This window comes from Chionomys nivalis, chromosome 5 (genome assembly GCF_950005125.1).
Source record: "Chionomys nivalis chromosome 5, mChiNiv1.1, whole genome shotgun sequence".
In the NCBI taxonomy this organism is placed as follows: domain Eukaryota; kingdom Metazoa; phylum Chordata; class Mammalia; order Rodentia; family Cricetidae; genus Chionomys; species Chionomys nivalis.
The window spans coordinates 25,070,194-25,088,318 of NC_080090.1; the positions used below are offsets into that span (position 1 = coordinate 25,070,194).

At 56.1% G+C, this 18,125-nt stretch overlaps 2 protein-coding genes across 4 annotated transcripts in view; one reads left to right on the top strand and one right to left on the bottom strand.

The window, feature by feature from the left end:
- The window catches only part of Stab1 (stabilin 1), a 28,715-nt gene extending 19,296 nt beyond the window's left edge, over nucleotides 1-9,419 (top strand). For 2 of the 3 annotated variants that reach the window (XM_057769552.1, XM_057769553.1), the window contains 33 exons: nucleotides 16-99; nucleotides 809-1,004; nucleotides 1,113-1,208; nucleotides 1,291-1,336; nucleotides 1,415-1,491; nucleotides 1,603-1,728; nucleotides 1,818-1,891; nucleotides 1,996-2,070; nucleotides 2,298-2,420; nucleotides 2,693-2,740; nucleotides 2,942-3,019; nucleotides 3,124-3,270; nucleotides 3,721-3,861; nucleotides 3,951-4,010; nucleotides 4,908-5,084; nucleotides 5,156-5,242; nucleotides 5,333-5,482; nucleotides 5,586-5,642; nucleotides 5,734-5,932; nucleotides 6,299-6,448; nucleotides 6,527-6,631; nucleotides 6,790-6,897; nucleotides 6,982-7,175; nucleotides 7,273-7,417; nucleotides 7,506-7,639; nucleotides 7,726-7,891; nucleotides 7,979-8,088; nucleotides 8,180-8,299; nucleotides 8,373-8,522; nucleotides 8,597-8,701; nucleotides 8,791-8,937; nucleotides 9,019-9,135; nucleotides 9,226-9,419. In XM_057769552.1, coding sequence (XP_057625535.1) covers nucleotides 16-99; nucleotides 809-1,004; nucleotides 1,113-1,208; nucleotides 1,291-1,336; nucleotides 1,415-1,491; nucleotides 1,603-1,728; nucleotides 1,818-1,891; nucleotides 1,996-2,070; nucleotides 2,298-2,420; nucleotides 2,693-2,740; nucleotides 2,942-3,019; nucleotides 3,124-3,270; nucleotides 3,721-3,861; nucleotides 3,951-4,010; nucleotides 4,908-5,084; nucleotides 5,156-5,242; nucleotides 5,333-5,482; nucleotides 5,586-5,642; nucleotides 5,734-5,932; nucleotides 6,299-6,448; nucleotides 6,527-6,631; nucleotides 6,790-6,897; nucleotides 6,982-7,175; nucleotides 7,273-7,417; nucleotides 7,506-7,639; nucleotides 7,726-7,891; nucleotides 7,979-8,088; nucleotides 8,180-8,299; nucleotides 8,373-8,522; nucleotides 8,597-8,701; nucleotides 8,791-8,937; nucleotides 9,019-9,135; nucleotides 9,226-9,282 — 3,849 coding nt within the window. In that variant the 3' untranslated portion in view covers nucleotides 9,283-9,419. Of the gene's footprint in view, nucleotides 1-15; nucleotides 100-808; nucleotides 1,005-1,112; nucleotides 1,209-1,290; nucleotides 1,337-1,414; nucleotides 1,492-1,602; nucleotides 1,729-1,817; nucleotides 1,892-1,995; nucleotides 2,071-2,297; nucleotides 2,421-2,692; nucleotides 2,741-2,941; nucleotides 3,020-3,123; nucleotides 3,271-3,720; nucleotides 3,862-3,950; nucleotides 4,011-4,907; nucleotides 5,085-5,155; nucleotides 5,243-5,332; nucleotides 5,483-5,585; nucleotides 5,643-5,733; nucleotides 5,933-6,298; nucleotides 6,449-6,526; nucleotides 6,632-6,789; nucleotides 6,898-6,981; nucleotides 7,176-7,272; nucleotides 7,418-7,505; nucleotides 7,640-7,725; nucleotides 7,892-7,978; nucleotides 8,089-8,179; nucleotides 8,300-8,372; nucleotides 8,523-8,596; nucleotides 8,702-8,790; nucleotides 8,938-9,018; nucleotides 9,136-9,225 lie in introns of those variants that run through there. The other variant, XR_009057132.1, reaches the window with a different exon arrangement.
- Nucleotides 9,292-17,567, bottom strand: Nt5dc2 (5'-nucleotidase domain containing 2). Its single transcript, XM_057769554.1, has 14 exons — nucleotides 17,315-17,567; nucleotides 13,485-13,669; nucleotides 13,303-13,377; nucleotides 13,038-13,093; nucleotides 12,844-12,937; nucleotides 12,627-12,755; nucleotides 12,477-12,537; nucleotides 12,289-12,391; nucleotides 12,091-12,192; nucleotides 11,771-11,852; nucleotides 10,126-10,212; nucleotides 9,901-10,041; nucleotides 9,738-9,802; nucleotides 9,292-9,656 (listed from the first exon to the last, which is right to left on the bottom strand). Exons 1-14 carry the CDS (start codon nucleotides 17,532-17,534, stop codon nucleotides 9,395-9,397), a joined length of 1,662 nt encoding a protein of 553 aa, XP_057625537.1. The 5' UTR covers nucleotides 17,535-17,567; the 3' UTR covers nucleotides 9,292-9,394.
- Nucleotides 17,568-18,125: the final 558 nt, after the last annotated feature.

Sequence of the window (18,125 nt, forward strand, 5' to 3'; positions counted from 1 at the left end):
TGTCTCCAATTCTAGGACACACCTAGGAAGAGCTGTGTCTACAGATCTGGCTTTTCTTTCTCCCGGGGCTGTTCCTACACATGTGCCAAGAAGATCCAGGTTTGCTCTGAGGTGTCCCCTGCTAAGGCTTTGCCACTTTGCCCAGGACGGAGAGCAGAGTAGGCCCACGGAAGAGTTCAGACTGAATTTCAAGGACAGAGATGCTGAGCTTCCAGCAAAGACAGCAAATCTGAGGCTGGAGAGATGGCTCAGAGGTTAAGAGCACTGACTGCTCTTTCAGAGGTCCTGAGTGATAGCTCACACCCATCTGCAATGAGATCTGGTGCCTTTTTTCCGGCATGCAGGCATGCATGCATACATACATACAGGCGTGTATGCAGACAGAACACTGCATAGATAATAAATACATTTTTTAAAAAGACAGCAAAGCAAGGGTCTTAGGAATGTCCAGAATCGGAGGGCTACTGTTGTTCCTGTGTTTAACCCCTGGAGAATGGACATGAGAGATACAGAGTTGAATCCCAGAGCTGGCACCATCAGCCAGTGCAGTACTGAGGCTTCCTTGTTTCTTCTGTGCAGCCCATGGAGTTGCCACTCTACCTTGTTTGAGTCTACCCCCACCAGGGGAGGGTTGTGGAAGGCAGCCCCCGCATCCCCTGAGGGTTTTGGTCTGCCCTCCCTGGGTCTGTGCTTCCAAGTTGCTCCATTTGGTGACCCTGAGATGTAACCATCTCTTCCTGGGTAATGACATCCATCCCGGCCTACCCTGGGCCTCTCTCCTCCCCTTCCCATTCCCCTGCCCCTACAGGTGCCCGACTGCTGCCCAGGCTTCTTTGGCACACTGTGTGAACCATGCCCAGGGGGTCTAGGTGGAGTGTGCTCAGGTCATGGGCAGTGCCAAGACAGGCTCCTGGGCAGCGGGGAATGCCGCTGCCAAGAGGGCTTCCACGGAACAGCCTGTGAGATGTGTGAGCTGGGCCGCTACGGACCTACTTGTTCTGGAGGTGAGGTCTGCAGAGAGTAGGGTGGGGGCCCTTGGGAAGGGAGCAGACTGGGTTCTACACCGTAAAGAGCGGGAAAGTAACTCCTGCCCTTCGTTGTCCCACTCCCAGTATGTGACTGTGACCACGGGCTGTGCCAGGAGGGGCTGCGAGGGAACGGAAGCTGTGTCTGTAATGTTGGTTGGCAGGGTCTCCGCTGTGATCAAAGTAGGTCCCAGGAGGTTAGGGTCAAGTGACAACAGGGGAACAATTCTGCTCCAAATGACCAGAACCTTCTGTCTACTCCCAGAAATCATCAACCCTCAGTGTCCCAAGAAGTGTGATCCCAATGCCAAGTGAGTGAGCCCAACCTGTGCTGGGGTGATTGTGGGCAGGACAGGGCAGACAGGCTAAGTGGCTGCCATCCCTCCCAGCTGCATACAGGACGCCACTGGAATCCCCACCTGTATCTGTGCTGCAGGATACTCAGGCAACGGCAGTTATTGCTCAGGTTGGCCATCCGGACGCCCTGTGTCCCACTCTGGAATGCTTGGGGTGGCTATCCCACAGCCTCTCTAGCCTTTTCCTTATCTCCTGTCTGTGTCTCACAACCTCTCCCTAGAGGTGGATCCATGTGCTGCTGGCCATGGGGGCTGTTCGCCCTATGCCAACTGCACCAAGGTGGCTCCCGGGCAGCGGACGTGTACCTGCCAGGAGGGCTACACAGGCGATGGAGAGCTGTGCCAGGGTGAGGTGCCTCTGCATGCGAGGGCAGGCCATGTAGATGGGCAGGGGGGTCATCAGGGCTATTCCTCATCTCGGCGTTTCTTCCCCTAGAGATGAACAGCTGTCTCATCCGCCATGGGGGCTGCCACGTTCACGCTGATTGCATCCCCACAGGCCCCCAGCAGGTCAGTTGACAGGCTTAATCCTGGGCCTCCATGCAGACTACTAGGTTGGGGTGGCCCTGCCATTCTGGGCTCCTTGCAGCCACAATGATCAGGATTTGCGACAGGTCTCTTGTAGCTGCCGTGAGGGCTACAGTGGTGATGGCATCCAGACTTGCAAGCTTCTGGACCCCTGCTCCCAGGTTAGAACCTCATATCCTAGCGCATTTGTAGAGAGAAGGGCACTGAGACCAGAAACAGCTATCCTCACCCCTACGATGGCTCCAGGGCTTCCCTTACCCCTAGCTCTAGTCGGACTCAACAGCAGAAATAAAACCGTGAGGGGCAACCAGGGACTTTGAGGCATCCTTCCTAAGGCTGGTCTTTCAGAGGTGGCAGGACGCCACCGCAGCCTTCCTCTTCTACCCAGAACAATGGCGGCTGCAGTCCTTATGCTGTGTGCAGAAGCACAGGAGATGGGCAGAGGACATGTACCTGCAACCCAAGTCATACCGTGGGAGATGGGATCACCTGCCATGGACGAGTTGGACTGGTAATGATGCCCAAATCTGACCCAGGCTTGACTGTGGCTATGTCCCATGAACCTGAACTCCAATTTAGGCTAAGATCCCAGATTCAATTCTGATCCTGACTATGACCCTGAATCTGACCCCTAATTCTTCCTGGGCTAAACCTCATCTTCATCACATGCAAACAATCCTAGCCCCAGATCAGAACCCTCCCTGGATTTCTTTTCCTCATCTCTGCCTTGGCCAGACCTTGGGGGGGGTCACCCAAAATCTGAGCTGATCCTTGCTCCCCCAGGAGCTCCTACGGAACAAGCATGCCTCATTCTTCAGCCTCAACCTCATGGTGAGTAGCCAGCCTAGGCCTTTGAGACCTGCTGGGCAAATGCCAACCTGCTCTAGACCTCTATGTTCCCATCTGATTGAGCGGAGGGGGGGGGCTGGCCTGGACTCTTTAGAATTTCAGTTTTTCCCAGAAGATCGTTAGATACTCCAAGTTGGTCCCAGATTGTTCCCCTTCCACTCACGTCGTGTCCTGCCTCCCCAGGAATACAAGGAGCTCAAGGGTGATGGGCCTTTCACCATCTTTGTGCCCCATGCTGATTTAGTGAGCAACATGTCCCAGGTATACAGCCCTGGGAGAAGTCGGGAGAGAGATGAGTGCTCTGGTCACAGCATGAGCAGAGGTGACAATCATTGGCTCCCACTATCTTCCTGACTCTATGCTAGGATGAGCTGGCTAGGATACGTGCCCATCGCCAGCTGGTGTTTCGCTACCACGTGGTTGGCTGCCGGCAGCTGGGGAGCCAAGACCTGCTGGACCAGGAATATGCCACTGCACTGTCTGGGCACACGCTGCGTTTCAGTGAGAAGGAGGTGAGCTCTCACACCGTTGGTCCTACTGGCTATAGAGTCTTCCTGCAGGATTCAACCCCCAGCTCAGCCCCCTTCAAACTGTCCCTGTGCCCCTGCCTCCAATCCTTTACTACTCAGCCTGGATCCAAACGGGAGGGTGTGGAGTCCCGCCCAGAGGATACCCACACCCAGGGCCCTCCCTGTCAGCACTGGCCTGCCCCAAGCCCGGATTCCCAAGTCAAGCTGATACCAGCACCATGCTCTCACAATACCAGGCCTAGTGTGGTTCCTTGTACAACCTTCTCATAGTGATTCTGCCCTTGCCTGACTCATCTTCTACCTCAGTCCAAAACCCAGCACTGTCTACCAAAAAAACACTCTCCACCTCAAGCCCTGCTCTGACCTAGGCACACCCCGTAGCTTCAATTCCAACCTCAGCTTTGCCCCGATGCGACCACGGTCCTCCCACAGGGCAGCATTTATCTCAATGACTTTGCTCGGGTGGTAAGCAGTGACTATGAGGCGGTGAATGGTGTCCTGCACTTCATTGACCGTGTTCTGCTGCCACCGGATGTGCTACACTGGGAGGCTGACACTGTCCCGGTCCCTCGGGTATGGCTGGGCAAAGGCCTGGGACTGGGTGGCAGGCTGGGATCCTCTCTTCCTGCCTGACCATGTGACCCACGCATGCTCTTTCCCAGAGAAATATCACCGCTGCTACTGAAAGCTTTGGTTACAAGATCTTCAGCCGCCTAGTGACGGTACTGCTCTCCTGAATGCGGGCCTGCCAGTGTGTGCGCATGCGTGTAACAGTATGCATGCTTTCCTCTTTCTGGGAACGAATGTGCCTATGGGCATTTCCTTGTACAATGTAAGAGCCTCCTCGGTGAGGAAGTGTGCAGCCAAGGTGTGTGGAGACTTTCCCCTGCAAGTGTGCCCATAAACAGTAGCTCCCCTACCTGCAATTTCAATTCATTGTCAGCCATGTTGCAAGCTGGCTCAGTGGGTGAGAGTGCTTGCTACCACACCTGACAACCCTGGGACCCATGCGACAGGAGAAAAGACTTCTGTAGGGTCTCCATGTGTGCAGTTGCAAGCACTCCCATGTCACACACACACACACCAAAACAAAAACCAACCAGGTTAAGTATAATAAAAGTATTAAATTGAAAAGCCCTAGAAATATCTCACATTTAAATAACTTTTATTATGGTATATTGTTTCAATTCTATGGTGTATTGTTCCTCTCTCTCCTCTCAAGACAGGTAGTCCTGGCTGTCCTAGACCAGGCTGGTCTTGAACTCAGAGATCTGCCTGCCTCTGCCTTCTGAGTGGTGGGATTAAAGGCGTGCACCACCACCTCCTGGCTATTGCTCATCCCTTATTGTAACTAGTTTACAAATAACCCTTTATCACAGGTAGAAGAGAACAGTATATATATAGTTCATAAATACATGGTTCATATGTATGGATCACTGTAATTTAAGGCATCTGCTGGGGCCTTGGGACCAGTTCTCCGCAGATGAGGGAATGATCGTCCACCCAGGACTTCAGAAAAGCGTGGCTAGTTATCTGGGCTGGGTTTCTCTGCGTCTTCTTTCTGGCTTCTGGGGTCCAGCCTCATCTCTAACTGTCACACCTTTGCTCCGCCCCCACAGGTGGCTGGTCTTCTGCCCATGCTTCAGGATGCAACTCATCGTCCCTTCACTATGCTGTGGCCCACAGATTCCGCCCTGCAAGCCCTGCCTCCTGACCGGCAGAACTGGCTCTACCATGAGGACCACCGTGACAAACTGGCAGCCATTCTTCGGGGTCACGTGATCCGCAACATTGAGGTGGGCACAGACCCGATCTTTGGTCCCTACTGCCTGCATGCCCAACTCCAATCATGTCTTCATTTATTTAGGCCTTGGCATCTGACCTACCCAACCTGGGCCAACTCCGAACCATGTATGGAAACACTATCTCTTTCTCCTGCGGTCGTGCTCGGCCTGTGAGTCTGGGGAGAGAGCTTGGTTAAGGACAACAGGGGCAGGGCAGTGAGGGGCTGCAGTGCCCATGATCCCTACATCTTCCCCTCTAGGGTGAGCTCCTGGTAGGTGAAGACAACACCCGCATTGTGCAAAGACACTTGCTCTTTGAAGGGGGCGTGGCTTATGGCATCGACCAGCTGCTGGAGCCACCCGGCCTTGGTGCCCGCTGTGATCGTTTTGAGACCCAGACACTTCAAATGGTGAGGAAGGCCATGGGACACAGGTGCATGGCAGGGGCCCAGCCTACCTGTCCTGCCCTGTGCATCCACCTGACCCTGCAGTGTTGACCTCCATCCCCTCCAGAAGACTTGCAGCGTCTGTGGGCTGGAGCCACCCTGTCCTCGGGGCTCACAGGAGCAGGTAAGGGCTTAGAGGCTGAGATGAGGGTTGAGGGGAGGGGCCGAGCACCATCAAGCTCAGGCTGGCTGTGGCCTGACTCCTTTTGACCCAGGGCAGCCCCAAGTCCTGCTGGCGTGATTACTCCAAGTTCTGGGCAACTCCACTGCACTCCCTGACAATGCGTGGTGGAGCCTGGATACAGCCTAGTTTTTGGAACCACCATCGACTGGGTAGGGGCTGCCACCGAAACTGTGTCACAGTCATCTGGAAGCCCAGCTGCTGCCCTGGTCACTACGGCATTGACTGCCAAGGTAAGCATTCTGAGAGCAGCAGACAAGCTGACCAGTTCCTCTAGCCTCCAAGATGGTCCGAATCAAAGTTCTGGCTATTGCCCTTTAAGAAAGGATTTTGGGGTGCTCTAGGGTAGGGGAATGCTTAAAATGCGTGAGGGTAGGTGTACAGAAGATTCATAATCTGGCACGGAGTTCTGAAGACTCAGGGCATTCTCTGGGGTCTGATGGGGGGGGGTCTCAGGGCTGTGAGGACATGGGTGAACTGACACAGCTTGAAGAGCCTTGGCTGGCACTCAGTAGGGGAACAGACGGCAGATCCCGGGATGCAGGTATGTGGGTGTTCTCATGAGAGCCTCTGGTCCCTTCCTCTACGCTATTCCCTAGCTTGCCCTGGCGGCCCCAAAAGCCCCTGCAGTGATCACGGCGTGTGTCTGGATGGCATGAGCGGAAGTGGGCAGTGTAAATGCCACTTGGGTTTTGCTGGGACAGCCTGTGAATTATGTGCCCCAGGTACCTTTGGACCCCAATGCCAAGGTAAGTCATCTCTGCCTTGTCCCATTCGATCTTGCCCCACTTCCTTTGCCCTGTGTGTCAACTTGTCCTTCTCCTCAGCTTGCCGCTGTACCCCACATGGACGTTGTGATGAAGGCCTTGGGGGCTCTGGCTCCTGCTTCTGCGACGAAGGCTGGACTGGGCCACGCTGTGAAGTGCAGCTGGGTGAGTAGCCCTTGAGCCTGTGTGCATTTGTGCACGCACTGGCCGCCACCCCTCGGCCTAGCTGCACACTCAGGTGGAGGCCCCTATGGCGGATGGGAGGGGCAGTGGCTATGAGGGGAGCTACTGACGTGATCTCATGGGACGGGTCCTGGGGACAGAGTTGCAGCCCGTATGTACCCCACCCTGTGCAACCCAGGCCGTGTGCCGTGTGGGCAACAGCTGTGAGTGCAGCCTGGGCTATGAAGGGGACGGCCGTGTGTGCACAGGTAAGCAGGAGGCTGTGAGTTGCCGGTAAGAAGCCTTGGACCCACCCTAGGTAAGCGGCTCAACCACTCCTTCCTTGCCCCCAGTGGCAGATCTGTGCCGGAAGGGGCATGGCGGCTGCAGTGAGCATGCCAACTGCAGCCAGGTGGGGACAATGGTCACTTGCACCTGTCTGCCTGACTATGAGGGCGATGGCTGGAGTTGCCGAGCTCGCAATCCCTGCCTGGACGGCCACCGTGGAGGCTGCAGCGAGCATGCTGACTGCCTCAACACTGGTCCGGTAAGCAGGTCCTGGGGAGCTGAGTAGTCTGGGTGTAGAGGCCTCACAGCCCACTCCTCCAGTCTCTGTGAGCATCCACTGCTCTCTCTGCCCACAGAACACACGGCGCTGTGAATGCCATGTAGGCTATGTGGGTGACGGACTGCAGTGTCTGGCGGAGCTTGAGCCGCCTGTGGACCGATGCATGAGCAAATCAGTTCCCTGCCACAGAGACGCTCTGTGCACTGACCTGCATTTCCAGGGTATGCTTCCTTACCCACCTCTGACCCACTGCAGCATCCCCGGTTACTGTCCGGTCAATCATACATACACCCTCCCTTCTTCCTGCAGAAAAACAGGCTGGTGTCTTCCACATCCAGGCCACCAGTGGCCCTTATGGCTTGACCTTCTCAGAGGCCAAGGAAGCCTGTGAGGACCAGGGAGCAGCCCTTGCTTCGCTCCCTCAGCTCTCCGCTGCCCAGCAGGTGCACAGGGCTCAAGGGTAGGAGCTAAGCCTATGGAAGCCCATTGAGTTGGGCTCTGGTTTCAGCATCTCCTCTTGCCCCTACAGCTGGGTTTTCATGTCTGCTTCATGGGCTGGTTGGCCAATGGCTCTGCTGCCCACCCTGTTGTCTTCCCAGCGGCAGACTGTGGTGATAATCGTGTAGGTGTAATCAGCCTTGGGGTCCGCAAGAACCTTTCGGAGCGCTGGGATGCCTACTGCTACCGTGTGCAAGGTATGTTCACTCTACTGACCTCTGCCTACCCATAACCCGATTTCCCCAATACTCCTCTCTAAGCTGACATGCCTTTCCTCCCTGCAGATGTGGCTTGCCAATGTCGGGTCGGCTTTGTGGGTGACGGGATCAGCACATGCAATGGGAAGCTGCTCGAAGTCCTGGCTACCACCGCCAACTTCTCTACCTTCTATGGGGTGTGCAGGGGTCTAGCCTCAGAAGTGGGAATGTAGGCAGTTGGGATCCCCAAGGAGAAAGCTTGTCCACACCCCCATCTCCTCACCCTAGATGTTGCTGGACTATGCCAATGCCACCCAGCGAGGTCTGGATTTTCTGGACTTCTTGGACGATGAGCGCTCCTTCAAGACACTCTTTGTTCCTGTCAACGAAGGCTTTGTGGACAATATGGTAACAGCAGGGGCTTGGGTACAGTTTGCTCTCTCTGGTGGGCCTAACCCAACAGATCTTACTCTGTTCATAGACGCTGAGTGGCTCAGACCTAGAACTCCACGCTTCCAATACCACCTTTCTGAGTGCTAATGCCAGCCAGGGGACATGGCTTCCTGCCCACTCAGGACTTAGCCTCTTTGTAAGAGATGAAGGCTCCGACAACAGTTCTAGGGTCCCTCTGGTGAGTCTGGCCTTACCAGTACCCTCCTGGCTCAACCTTGCTTACCTGGGGGCCTGACTGCAGTTTCTCCACAGACCCCGGGGGCAGTTGTGGTCAGCCACATCATCGTGTGGGATATCTTGGCTTTCAATGGTATCATCCACGCTCTGGCCAGCCCCCTGCTCACGCCACCCCAGCCTGTGAGTCTGCAGAAGTGGGAGACAGAGCCTCAAGGGAGAGGGGCTATCTCTGGCCTGGTCCTTGACACTCACCCCCTTTTTGCTTACAGAGGCCGGTGCTGGGACACGAGCCTCAACCTGTGGCACTAAGCATGGGGATCGTGGTAGCTTCTGGAACACTGCTGGGGCTGGTAGCTGGAGCCCTCTACCTGCGCGCCCGAGGCAAGCCCACAGGCTTCGGCTTCTCTGCCTTCCAGGTAAAGAGGGGTTGGGGGTGTGGGGACAGGGTCCTTCTGTCATGTGTGGGGGGGCCTTACCAGTCACAGCTCCTCTTCTAGGCAGAAGATAATGCCGATGATGACTTCTCCCCATGGCAAGAAGGGACCAGTCCAGCCCTGGTTTCTGTCCCCAACCCTGTCTTTGGCAGCAATGATGCCTTTTGTGAGCCCTTTGATGTGAGTGTGGGGTGGGAAGTGTGGCTGGAGGGGGGTGGGGACAGGCCCTGGGCTGAGCCTTACTTGGCTGCACCCCGCCTCCCTCTGCAGGATTCGCTCCTGGAGGAGGACTTCCCTGATACCCAGAGGATTCTCAAGGTCAAATGACGGTCTGGAATGGAAGCAGAGGCACATGCAAGGACAGAGAGCACTTTTATTGCTTGTCAGGGTGGCTGGGGCTGAAAGAACGGATGATCTGTCTAGGACAATAAAAGTGCCCTCAGCGGATGTGGGCCATGTCCCCGAGAAAAGGTGTCTTCATGCATCCAGTGCAGAGCTGGTCCATCCAGAGGGGCGCCTCGTGCTGCAGGGGTGTTCGACGTGGGTAAAACGTGAAGTCCACACGGTAGTTGAGCAGACAACTCAGAGAGGCCATGTAGAGGTCAGAGAAGCGCACGAGGCGCCTGGAGAAGTAGGTGGGGTTGTGGAAGGTGCGGAAGATGCTCCCAAACTGCGCATTGAATAGGGCCTTGGTGATGCATCTGGGGAGAAAAACAGGGTGCACATCAATGCGTGGAGAAAAGGCTGGGGCAGGGTCCCTGTCGTGGCCCGGGTCTGCGCACCTCAGTTCTTGCCGCTCCTTCATCCAAGTAGCCAGCACCTGTCGCGACTCTGCATCCTGATAGGTCTGGGGGAGCACAATATGGGGAGGTGGGGTAAACACGATTTAGGAGGTGCAGCCCCAACTCCAATTTACCAGCCCCTAAGCCCTCCCGTTGTCCCTACCTGCATGCGCTCCAGCAGCCCGGTGAGTGCCTGCTGCCAGGTCAGCGAGTGCATGTACTGTTCCGTGTTGATGATGCGGATCTCACGCTCCAGCTCAGGGATGATGGCTCCCGTGCGCCAGCCATGCCGCAGCATGAGATCCTAGTGGAAGGGATGGGAGGCAGACCTCAGCACCAGCTGGCAGGGCTCCCTCCTTCCCTGGGGAAAAAGCCCCCCACCCCTCACCGCCAGGTCACTGTAGAGGTGGTCACCGAAGTAGAGCACACGTGGCCCTCGCCATTCTGTCAGTCGAAGAAAGTCAAACAGGTTTCCCTGGGGAGTGGAGGACACTGCTGAGCCAACTGTGCTCCCTTGACTGTGGGAGCCTGGCTTTGTCACCAGTCCTCCCGGCTCTCCCGAGGCAGCCAAAGCCAGCCGGATGCTGGGTTGCCCTTTCCCGTGGCCTCCCTGCTCCATGGCCCTTACTACTTCTTCCTTCCAAGAGAAAAGGGGGGCAGGGCTGCCTGCAGCAGAACATCTCTTGTAGGGGTGAACTGGCCCTCACTCAAGGGCCTCTTCTAATGACCTTTCACCCACCCAGATAAGGGCGTTAATCCCTGTTTGTGAGAAACCACAAGGCCCTAGAGCAAAGAGCCCTGAAGTTCTTGTGAACCTCCTCAGTCTCTACCCACAGGACCTGTGGATCAACTACAGAGCACACTGGCAAGCCATGTGCTTCTCGGCTCCAAGGCCAGGGAAAGATGACAATACCAAGGGACAGCCATGACTGAGGACGCTTCGGGGGTGGGGGTGGAGTGGCCAGCGTTGAGAAGTTCAGGGGTGCCCAGAGGTGAACACTCAGCAGAGCAGTTCATAGAGCAACTCACAACAGTGAGTCTCAGAGAGATGGGAGCTGGGGGTGGCATCTGAAGGGCAGTGGAGGACATGGCCCCTAGATCAAGAATCTCAAGGGGGAGCCGGGCAGTGGCGGGGCACGGCTTTAATCCCAGCACTCGGGAGGCAGAGGCAGGCAGATCTCTGAGTTTGAGGCCAGCCTGGTCTACAGAGTGAGTTCCAGGACAGGCTCCAAAGCTACACAGAGAAACCCTGTCTCAAAAAACAAAACAAAACAAAACAAATAAAAAGAATCTCAAGGGGCAGATGGAGAGACCCAGGAGAGGGCTCCTGAGAGCTACACAGGGTTCTAATACAATGTTAGGCCTGAGAGCTGCCAAGAAAGCAAGTCACCTTCGCACAAAGAGGGCCACCACAGTTTGATGGTAAGACAAGAGTTGAGGACTGGAGATCGGGGTGCGAAAGGCAGGATGCTGAGCAGGGGCCTGCCAGCTGACTTGAGGCATCTACATGCTGCTCTCCTGGCCAAGTGTGGGCTCCCCAGCCCCAGGACCATCTCAGCTAAGATGTCAGCTCAAATCTGGCTTTTCCTCTGAGTCACCACACAGGAAACCAGGATGTGTTTCTGTGTGTGTGTGTGTGTGTGTGTGTATGCGTGCATGTGTGGTGGTGGTGGTGGTGGGTGCTTAATCCATAAGCTGCCTCCCCAGTCTCACCTCAGGACTTCAACCAGGCTGGTTTTGCCTGGTTGCATTCTAGGGTTTTTGTACCATGACTCAAGCGGGATATTCTAAAGAATAGCAAGGCCTAGAGGTGATGACCAGGGTTCCTAGGCTACTGAGTAGATACAGAATCCAAAGCAAGCAGTGTGACCAAAGGCCAAGCTCTCCTCCGTTGTCACCCAGGCTTGTTTCCTAGTAGCCCTGCCCTGGTGCCATTTGCTCTAGTCCACAATGTAAGCCCGATCAAGGCCAGAAGGCTGCCCTTGCATAGCCCAAGGCCACCTATTAGGACTGCTCCCCTCAAGAGTCCTTACCTGCCGGTAGATCTTGCCCTTTTCCAGCCGCGTGATGCGGTCCCAGTGCAGGGAGCCTTTCTCATCAAGCTTCCGGAAAGGCCTGGGTGAGGAGTAAAGAGCCTGACTTGTGGTCTGTGACAGAGCCACAGCTTGGGCGCCTTCCGTCCTGGCCCTATAAAGCCCCCCACTCAAGCGGCACACTGTCTAGCAAGGGGGCATCTCCATCTAAGCACAGAGAATACTGAGTCTGGGCCAGTTGGGTTTGTGCCCAAGTCTTCTCATTGGAGTGGGGCCTGTAACCTCCTTCCATAACCCCAAAGTCCCTGCTAAGCTCATACTTGCGCCGGTCGGTGAAAAAGTTGGGCTTGTCTGCCTGGACGATGACTACATCGAAGAGCTGTCGCCAGTCAGGACCTACCATGTGCCGCATGCCTTTGTCCCTGTGTAGAGATGGCACTGGCTATAGTCCGGGAGCAGTACGGTGTCATCCCCCCGTTCCAACCCACACACACCCTTTACAGCGGGCCTGGACTCACACAAAGCTGAAGGGACTGTTGGTGATGAGGAACAGCTGCTTCCCGTGGGCCACCAGGCGGCTCAGGACTGCAAACGTCTCGTCTCCTCTCAGGATGTACTTCTCTGAAACGGAAGGTGGGTCTGTGAGGGCCAGGCCTGTGACCCTCTGCTCAGGCAGGCCACGGTAAGGGCGACTCTCCACCCTTACCCATGTCTTGCTCAATCCACTGGTACATGAGGCCCTTCACATGCACATCCCGGATGGCATCCTAAGGGGAACAAGGGGACAGTGAGGACATGCCAGGGAGGAAGGCAAACAGACTGGGGTGCACCTAAGGGACAAGGCCCGCCTCCTCACCGTCACATCCTTGTAGAGGTGTACTTGGTCAAACTCCAGGCCATGGCCCAGAAAGTAGTCAACCACACAGGACAGTAGTGCCATCTCTGGTAGGGAGAAGATGTCCATGAACTGCTTGATGGAAGGACCCTGGGGACGGAGGTCAACTCTTAGCCGCTATTCCAAGTACTAGAGACAGAGGGATCTGCCTTGAGGCACCGGCAGGCTGTGTGGGTACCTTGCCGTAGAAGCCGCTCATCTGGTATAGCGGGATGTGCTGGGTGCCACCGTATAGGTCAATTACTTCATCATCTGGTACGGGCTGGAGACCCCTGAGGTGGGGGTAAGTGGGGGGACAGATACCCTCAGCCGGAGCCCAGGAAGCAGTACAGGATAGGAATAAGGGTAACTGAGGGTGGACCCGACACTAACCTGTAGGCTGTTCCCAGCTGTACATAATGAAAAGCATCAATCTTCATCAGAAGGCTCTGGAAGCGTGCACGGAGCGGGACCAGTGGTGAGGACGCAGGTTTTTTGTCCTTGGCCCTGAGCCAGCTTCTTCCCCAGTGCCTCCCAACCCTCCACAACAAAACCTCTACGGACGCTACTAAGGGGGAAGCGACAGCCGAGGTCAGGGTGGCCTGATAAGGAGAGGAGGCTGAAGAAGCCGGCCCTGTGCACATCAGTGTCTACCCACCTTCTGAATGTCATAGTGGAGACCGCGGATGGCAAAGCTGGGGTCATAGTCATACTTCCGAATTCCCTCAGGGTACTGTTGGACAAAAAGCCAGGAACAGGGCCAGCCCTCAGCTCAGGATACCAGGGGAACCCCAAGACTCAGTCTGGTTCCCACCGGCTTCCAGGGCTTCACCGCCTCACCTTGTAGTGCTCTATCAGGATGTCCCGGGCAGCATTGAAAATCTCGGGGTGCAGCGCATCCGCATACTGGGCCAGCGTGTAGTCATAATCAAAGCCGTAGACTTCAACGTCATTCAGGCTGATCTCATTGTTGGCGTAGATGGCTGCTGGGTTTAGGAGGCTACAGACCTCAGGGGGCAGAAGGTCTAGAGGGAAGGAGATCCAAGAGGATGGTGCCATTATGATGGTCATAGCCAAGGCAAATGGCCCAAGTACTTTGTGGGTACCCAGCCCCATAAGATACTGAATTATTACATCTTGGCCCAGTGAAGTAGAAGCTGACAATGGGCCAGTCTGCTCTCCTCCGTGGGTCTGGTCATAGCTACAAGCTTCCTTTTCTATGTTAATCTGTCATCCGTGGTGCCCCACAGACACCGAGTTTTACCAGACATGGGTGTGTGGGAACCCTGGCAGCACTACTCACTCAAAACCTGTCCAGGAGCCCCACTGTCCACTGGCCTGTCTTCCACTTTCTTGGGGTTACCTGTCAAGGGCAGGGTGCAGGGACTGTGGACTCCTCCCACCGGATGTTGACTAGCTCCATTTTGGCCTAACTGGAGGCCAAGGCCATGAATGCTGCTTTTCCACTTTGCTCAGAGATGTGGTTGGGGCCCAAGAACATTAGAGGGGTGGAGAACCCCCCAAGGCTGCCAACTTGGAACACCTGCCTTAGCCCCGGGAAGCAAGGTCCCTCTAATCGGATTTCAGCTGCCTGCCAGACCACATAATGACATTCCCGGGCCGGAGCCAGAGAACATTCTAATTACCACAGGCGGGATGTAAGATGTCGGGTTTTGGGACACTACCCAGCTTGCTCTCTTCTGGTGACAGTCACAAGCCTCTGAAAAGAGTCACAGAACAAAGCCAAGCCTGGAACTATGTCAGGAAGGTTCTGGGGTCCTAGGCTCACCCCCTTTGTCTTCCCCATCTGGAAAACGAGCAAGGTGTGTGGAGATAAAGGACATGATAGGACATGGGATGTGAGCCAGGCAGATCGGGCCCTCCCTCCCTCTCATGCCTGTGAATTCGAGAATGTTATCTTAGCCCCTGGGCTTGCTTCTTTTAAAAGGGGAATAAAACCAGAACCAGCCTACTTTATGCAGCATTCCTGCCTGTACCCACACAACATGCAGGATCAAATGTAGGATGTGTGCAAGCTGGGTCTCGCTTGGTCAGTCCCGGAGTTGCAGGGGAAGGGGAAGAGAGGCAGGACTGGGGTAAAGTCCAAATCTCCAGGGAGTCTGTCATCAGCCACACTGATTCTGATCATCAACCAAAAATCTCTAGCTCCACAGCACGTCCAGCGGCTCCTGTGCGGGGCAGACACCTCGTCTACGTGCTGAGCTATTGCCTCAGAGGCCCCTTTGGAACACAGGGCTCCACCCCCATTTCCTTTAGTGTCAAGTGCAGGGAGTAGGTGTGGGAACAGGTGTGGCTAGTTCCTCCGGTGGCCTACAGCCAGCAGTAAGCAGCTGTTCTGAAGATCCCCAAGTGCGGACAGAGCTCTTCACTGTGACATGCTTAAGACACAGCGGATGGCCTCCCCCTAAAGAGCAGTTTCTGAGGGGGCTGGAGAGATGGCTCAGTGGTTAAGAGCACTGGCTGCTCTTCCAGAGGTCCTGACTTCAATTCTTAGCAACCACATGGTGGCTCACAACCATCTGTAATAAGATCTGGTGCCCTCTTCTGGCATGTGGGCATATATGGAGGCAGAATGTTGTATACACAATAAATAAATAAATCTTAAAAAAAAAAAAAAAAGAACAGTGTCTGAGACACCCATCATCTGGTGTCACCAGGACCCCGGGCCTCAGCTGCCCACATAACTAGTAATTTCCACAACCCTACACTCCTGGATGTCAACTTTGCTTATGGCTTGCCTTAGTGTCCAGAAAACCCCTGGGGTGGGAAGCAGAGGCATGGTACCTGTGGGCCCAAGTTTGCAGAGTTCTAACGAGGTCCATGCCTTGCCTCTACTTTCCAGGGTCTTCTGGGGGATTAAACCTTCCTGGGAACAGTAGGATGGGGAAGCATACGGGGCCTAAGGTTACCTATCTCATTTCTGGACCAAGGGAATCCTAGCTCTGGGTGGTTAAACGGCCCACTTCCTTCTACAGGTTATCAGTCGTGCTGAGTAGACCAGGAGAGGGTATGCCATGACTCAGCGGTCGTCTGGTGTGCTTATGCTATCACTGGCTAGCCCCAACCTCCTCTCGTCAGGTTTTAGGGCTCTAGCAGTTTAAGACCACGTGGGAGTTTTACAGATCATCTCATTCCTTGCTCCAGTCTTGTGAGGTAACCACACATCTGTCGCCACTGTCCAGACAACTAAACTTGGGGAGGCAAAGGTCCCCAATCAATCGATCCAGCACCAGGCAACTAAGTTGAGAGGCAGGTTCAGACCACCCCACCTGCCTCGGCCTCCTTTTCCTTCTATCATATGAGGCCAAGCGTAGGCTAACGGTCCTCCACTGCTCTCTGAAGGGCTACTAACCCTAGCCTTGACAGTTTTGTCCAGACTCCGTCAGAAAACCTAGCCTGGTGAGGTCTGGGTTCAGAAGCAAGAAGTTAGCTCACCCTGGCACGTTAGTGGAGGTGACCCTACACACAAGAACTCAGGGGGGTCCATAAGGATCTGAAGACACAGGAGGACCCCGAAGGATAGGAAAGTAGACCCTCCTCCCCAACACCGCCAAGACACGCAGGCTTCTCAGCCACTCAGGGATTTTTCTAGGTGCAGAACAAAGACTTCTGTAAAGCTGCTTACCCTGCAATATTCCCAGGCCTTAAGAGCAACCATTCTTCAGAGGTCTCAACTATTCTGATTGTGACTTGTCAAGAGATGAACTCTGGCCAACCTGCAGGTCTCCACACAGCTGGAGTGGAAACCCCTGCCCAGTCACAGCTGGAATCTCCCGACAGAGTCACTCTGTTTTACCAGACAATGCAAGCCACAGCACCTCTGGGGCTTCCTCTAGAAGCTTCCCCCCCACCCCCCTTGTTCTTTCTGAGTCATCACCACAATCCTGGGACAGGGGCCTGAGGGTCTTGGGAGGGTGTGAGGAGGCCGGGGGCCACCCTGCTGGGCAGCGACAGGGGCCACAGCCCAGACCACATCTATCTGCGGCAGAGACAGGGCCTCACTAGACCCCACCCAGACAAATAGACAGATGTTCCACACTCAGATCTCCTGCCTCATCAGCCCATTCCAGAGAGAGAAAAGACTAGGGGAGGGGAAGTGCCCTGTACAGCTTTGGCTGGGACTACAGCAACATCCCGGGATTGCAGAGGGTTACAGTAACTTTTCGGATCCTCCAACGCCTTTACTCTAAACAAGCTGTTTAGAGTGCTGTAGACCGCCAGAGGCAAGCTAAGAGGTGCCTACAATGTCCGGCCGGTGTTGCCTTACATCGGGCCGTCGGTGAGCACCGCTAGCTCAGTCTTTGTCCACACACTGGAAACTAAAAGCCAGCGGAGAACAAGGGTCTGAGGTTTCCACCGCCGCTGCCCAAAGACTGGACCCAGGAGCAAGACCCAGGGACGCGTGCGCAGCGGCTGCTCCAGGCATTTCAAGCTCCGCACGCCCCGGGAGTCGCGGTGCTGTGCAGAGGCACCGCGGACCAACCCGATGGAGCCTTCCCAAAACGCCATCATGTTTTGGGACCCTGGAAAGCCCCACAGGGCACTTCCAGTAAGCTGCTCCCGGGAAGGTTGGGAACGGTGCCCCGGCCGTCTGTTGAGCGCCACTCGGTTGACGCCCTCCGGCGCACTGCCCACCCGGAGTCACCCACCGTGCACCAGCCTCCGCATGTCCTGGTAACGAGACCACAAGTGCGCGCTGAGGTCCGCGCTGTCTGCGGGCGCCGAGCGCGGGGTGCTGGGGCAGTGGGCTCCGGGACCCGGCGGGCCGCAGCCAGGGCAGGAGGGTGAGGACGAGGCGGCCCGCGGTCCGCCGTGGCTTCCGCACAGCAGCCAGCGCCGAGCTGCCGCCCGCAGTCCCGCACCCGCCATGCCCCCTGAGCGCTGCCCCCGCCGGTCCGCCGCCCTCCGACTGCCCGCCCGCCACCGTGGCCGCGTGCTTCTCAAGGCGGCCGACCAATGGGCGAGGCGCTGGAGTCCATTCGGCCAATGGGCTCACCACTCGGCCTGGGGGGCGGGAGGTCTCGGGCGGGGCGGGGCGGGTTCCCGACCCCCTTCTCCTTGTCCCCAGCTCGGCTCAGGGGCTCTGCGCCCCCCTTTGATCATCTCGGTGATGGCCGCACCTTCTTCCCTTGCGCGGGAAGTCGCTGGGCTTAAGAGTCAGAGTCTCCGAGAGGCCCTGGACGGTCCGAGGAGCAGGAGCGGCCGGAGTGTACGAGTGCACAGCTCCTCCTTCATCCCACGGTCTTTCTGTCCCTCTTCTCAGCCTCGAGTTCCCCCTGACCCTGGCGCTTCCGTCCCCTCTCCAGAGCTCCTGCTTCATGGCCCTGTGCCCCTGCCCAGTTTCTGACCGACTGCACGTCGGCATGCACGCCCGACTGGAGCTAGGGCCGCTTTATTCGTCTAACGCACCGAGAGCCCTTTCTGCCTGCAGTGATCATCCCGAACTGGGTGAGATCACTT

What these genes read in the sequence shown, in the direction of transcription:
- Nt5dc2 (XM_057769554.1), bottom strand. Translation starts at nt 17,534, where the DNA reads ATGGCGGGTGCGGGACTGCGGGCGGCAGCTCGGCGCTGGCTGCTGTGC. An exon ending in CAGCTGGGAACAGCCTACAG is followed by an intron (nt 12,938 to 13,037) that starts GTTAGTGTCGGG and finishes CCCCCACCTCAG; the next exon opens with GGGTCTCCAGCCCGTACCAG. An exon ending in AGGGCAAGATCTACCGGCAG is followed by an intron (nt 10,213 to 11,770) that starts GTAAGGACTCTT and finishes TCCACTCCCCAG; the next exon opens with GGAAACCTGTTTGACTTTCT.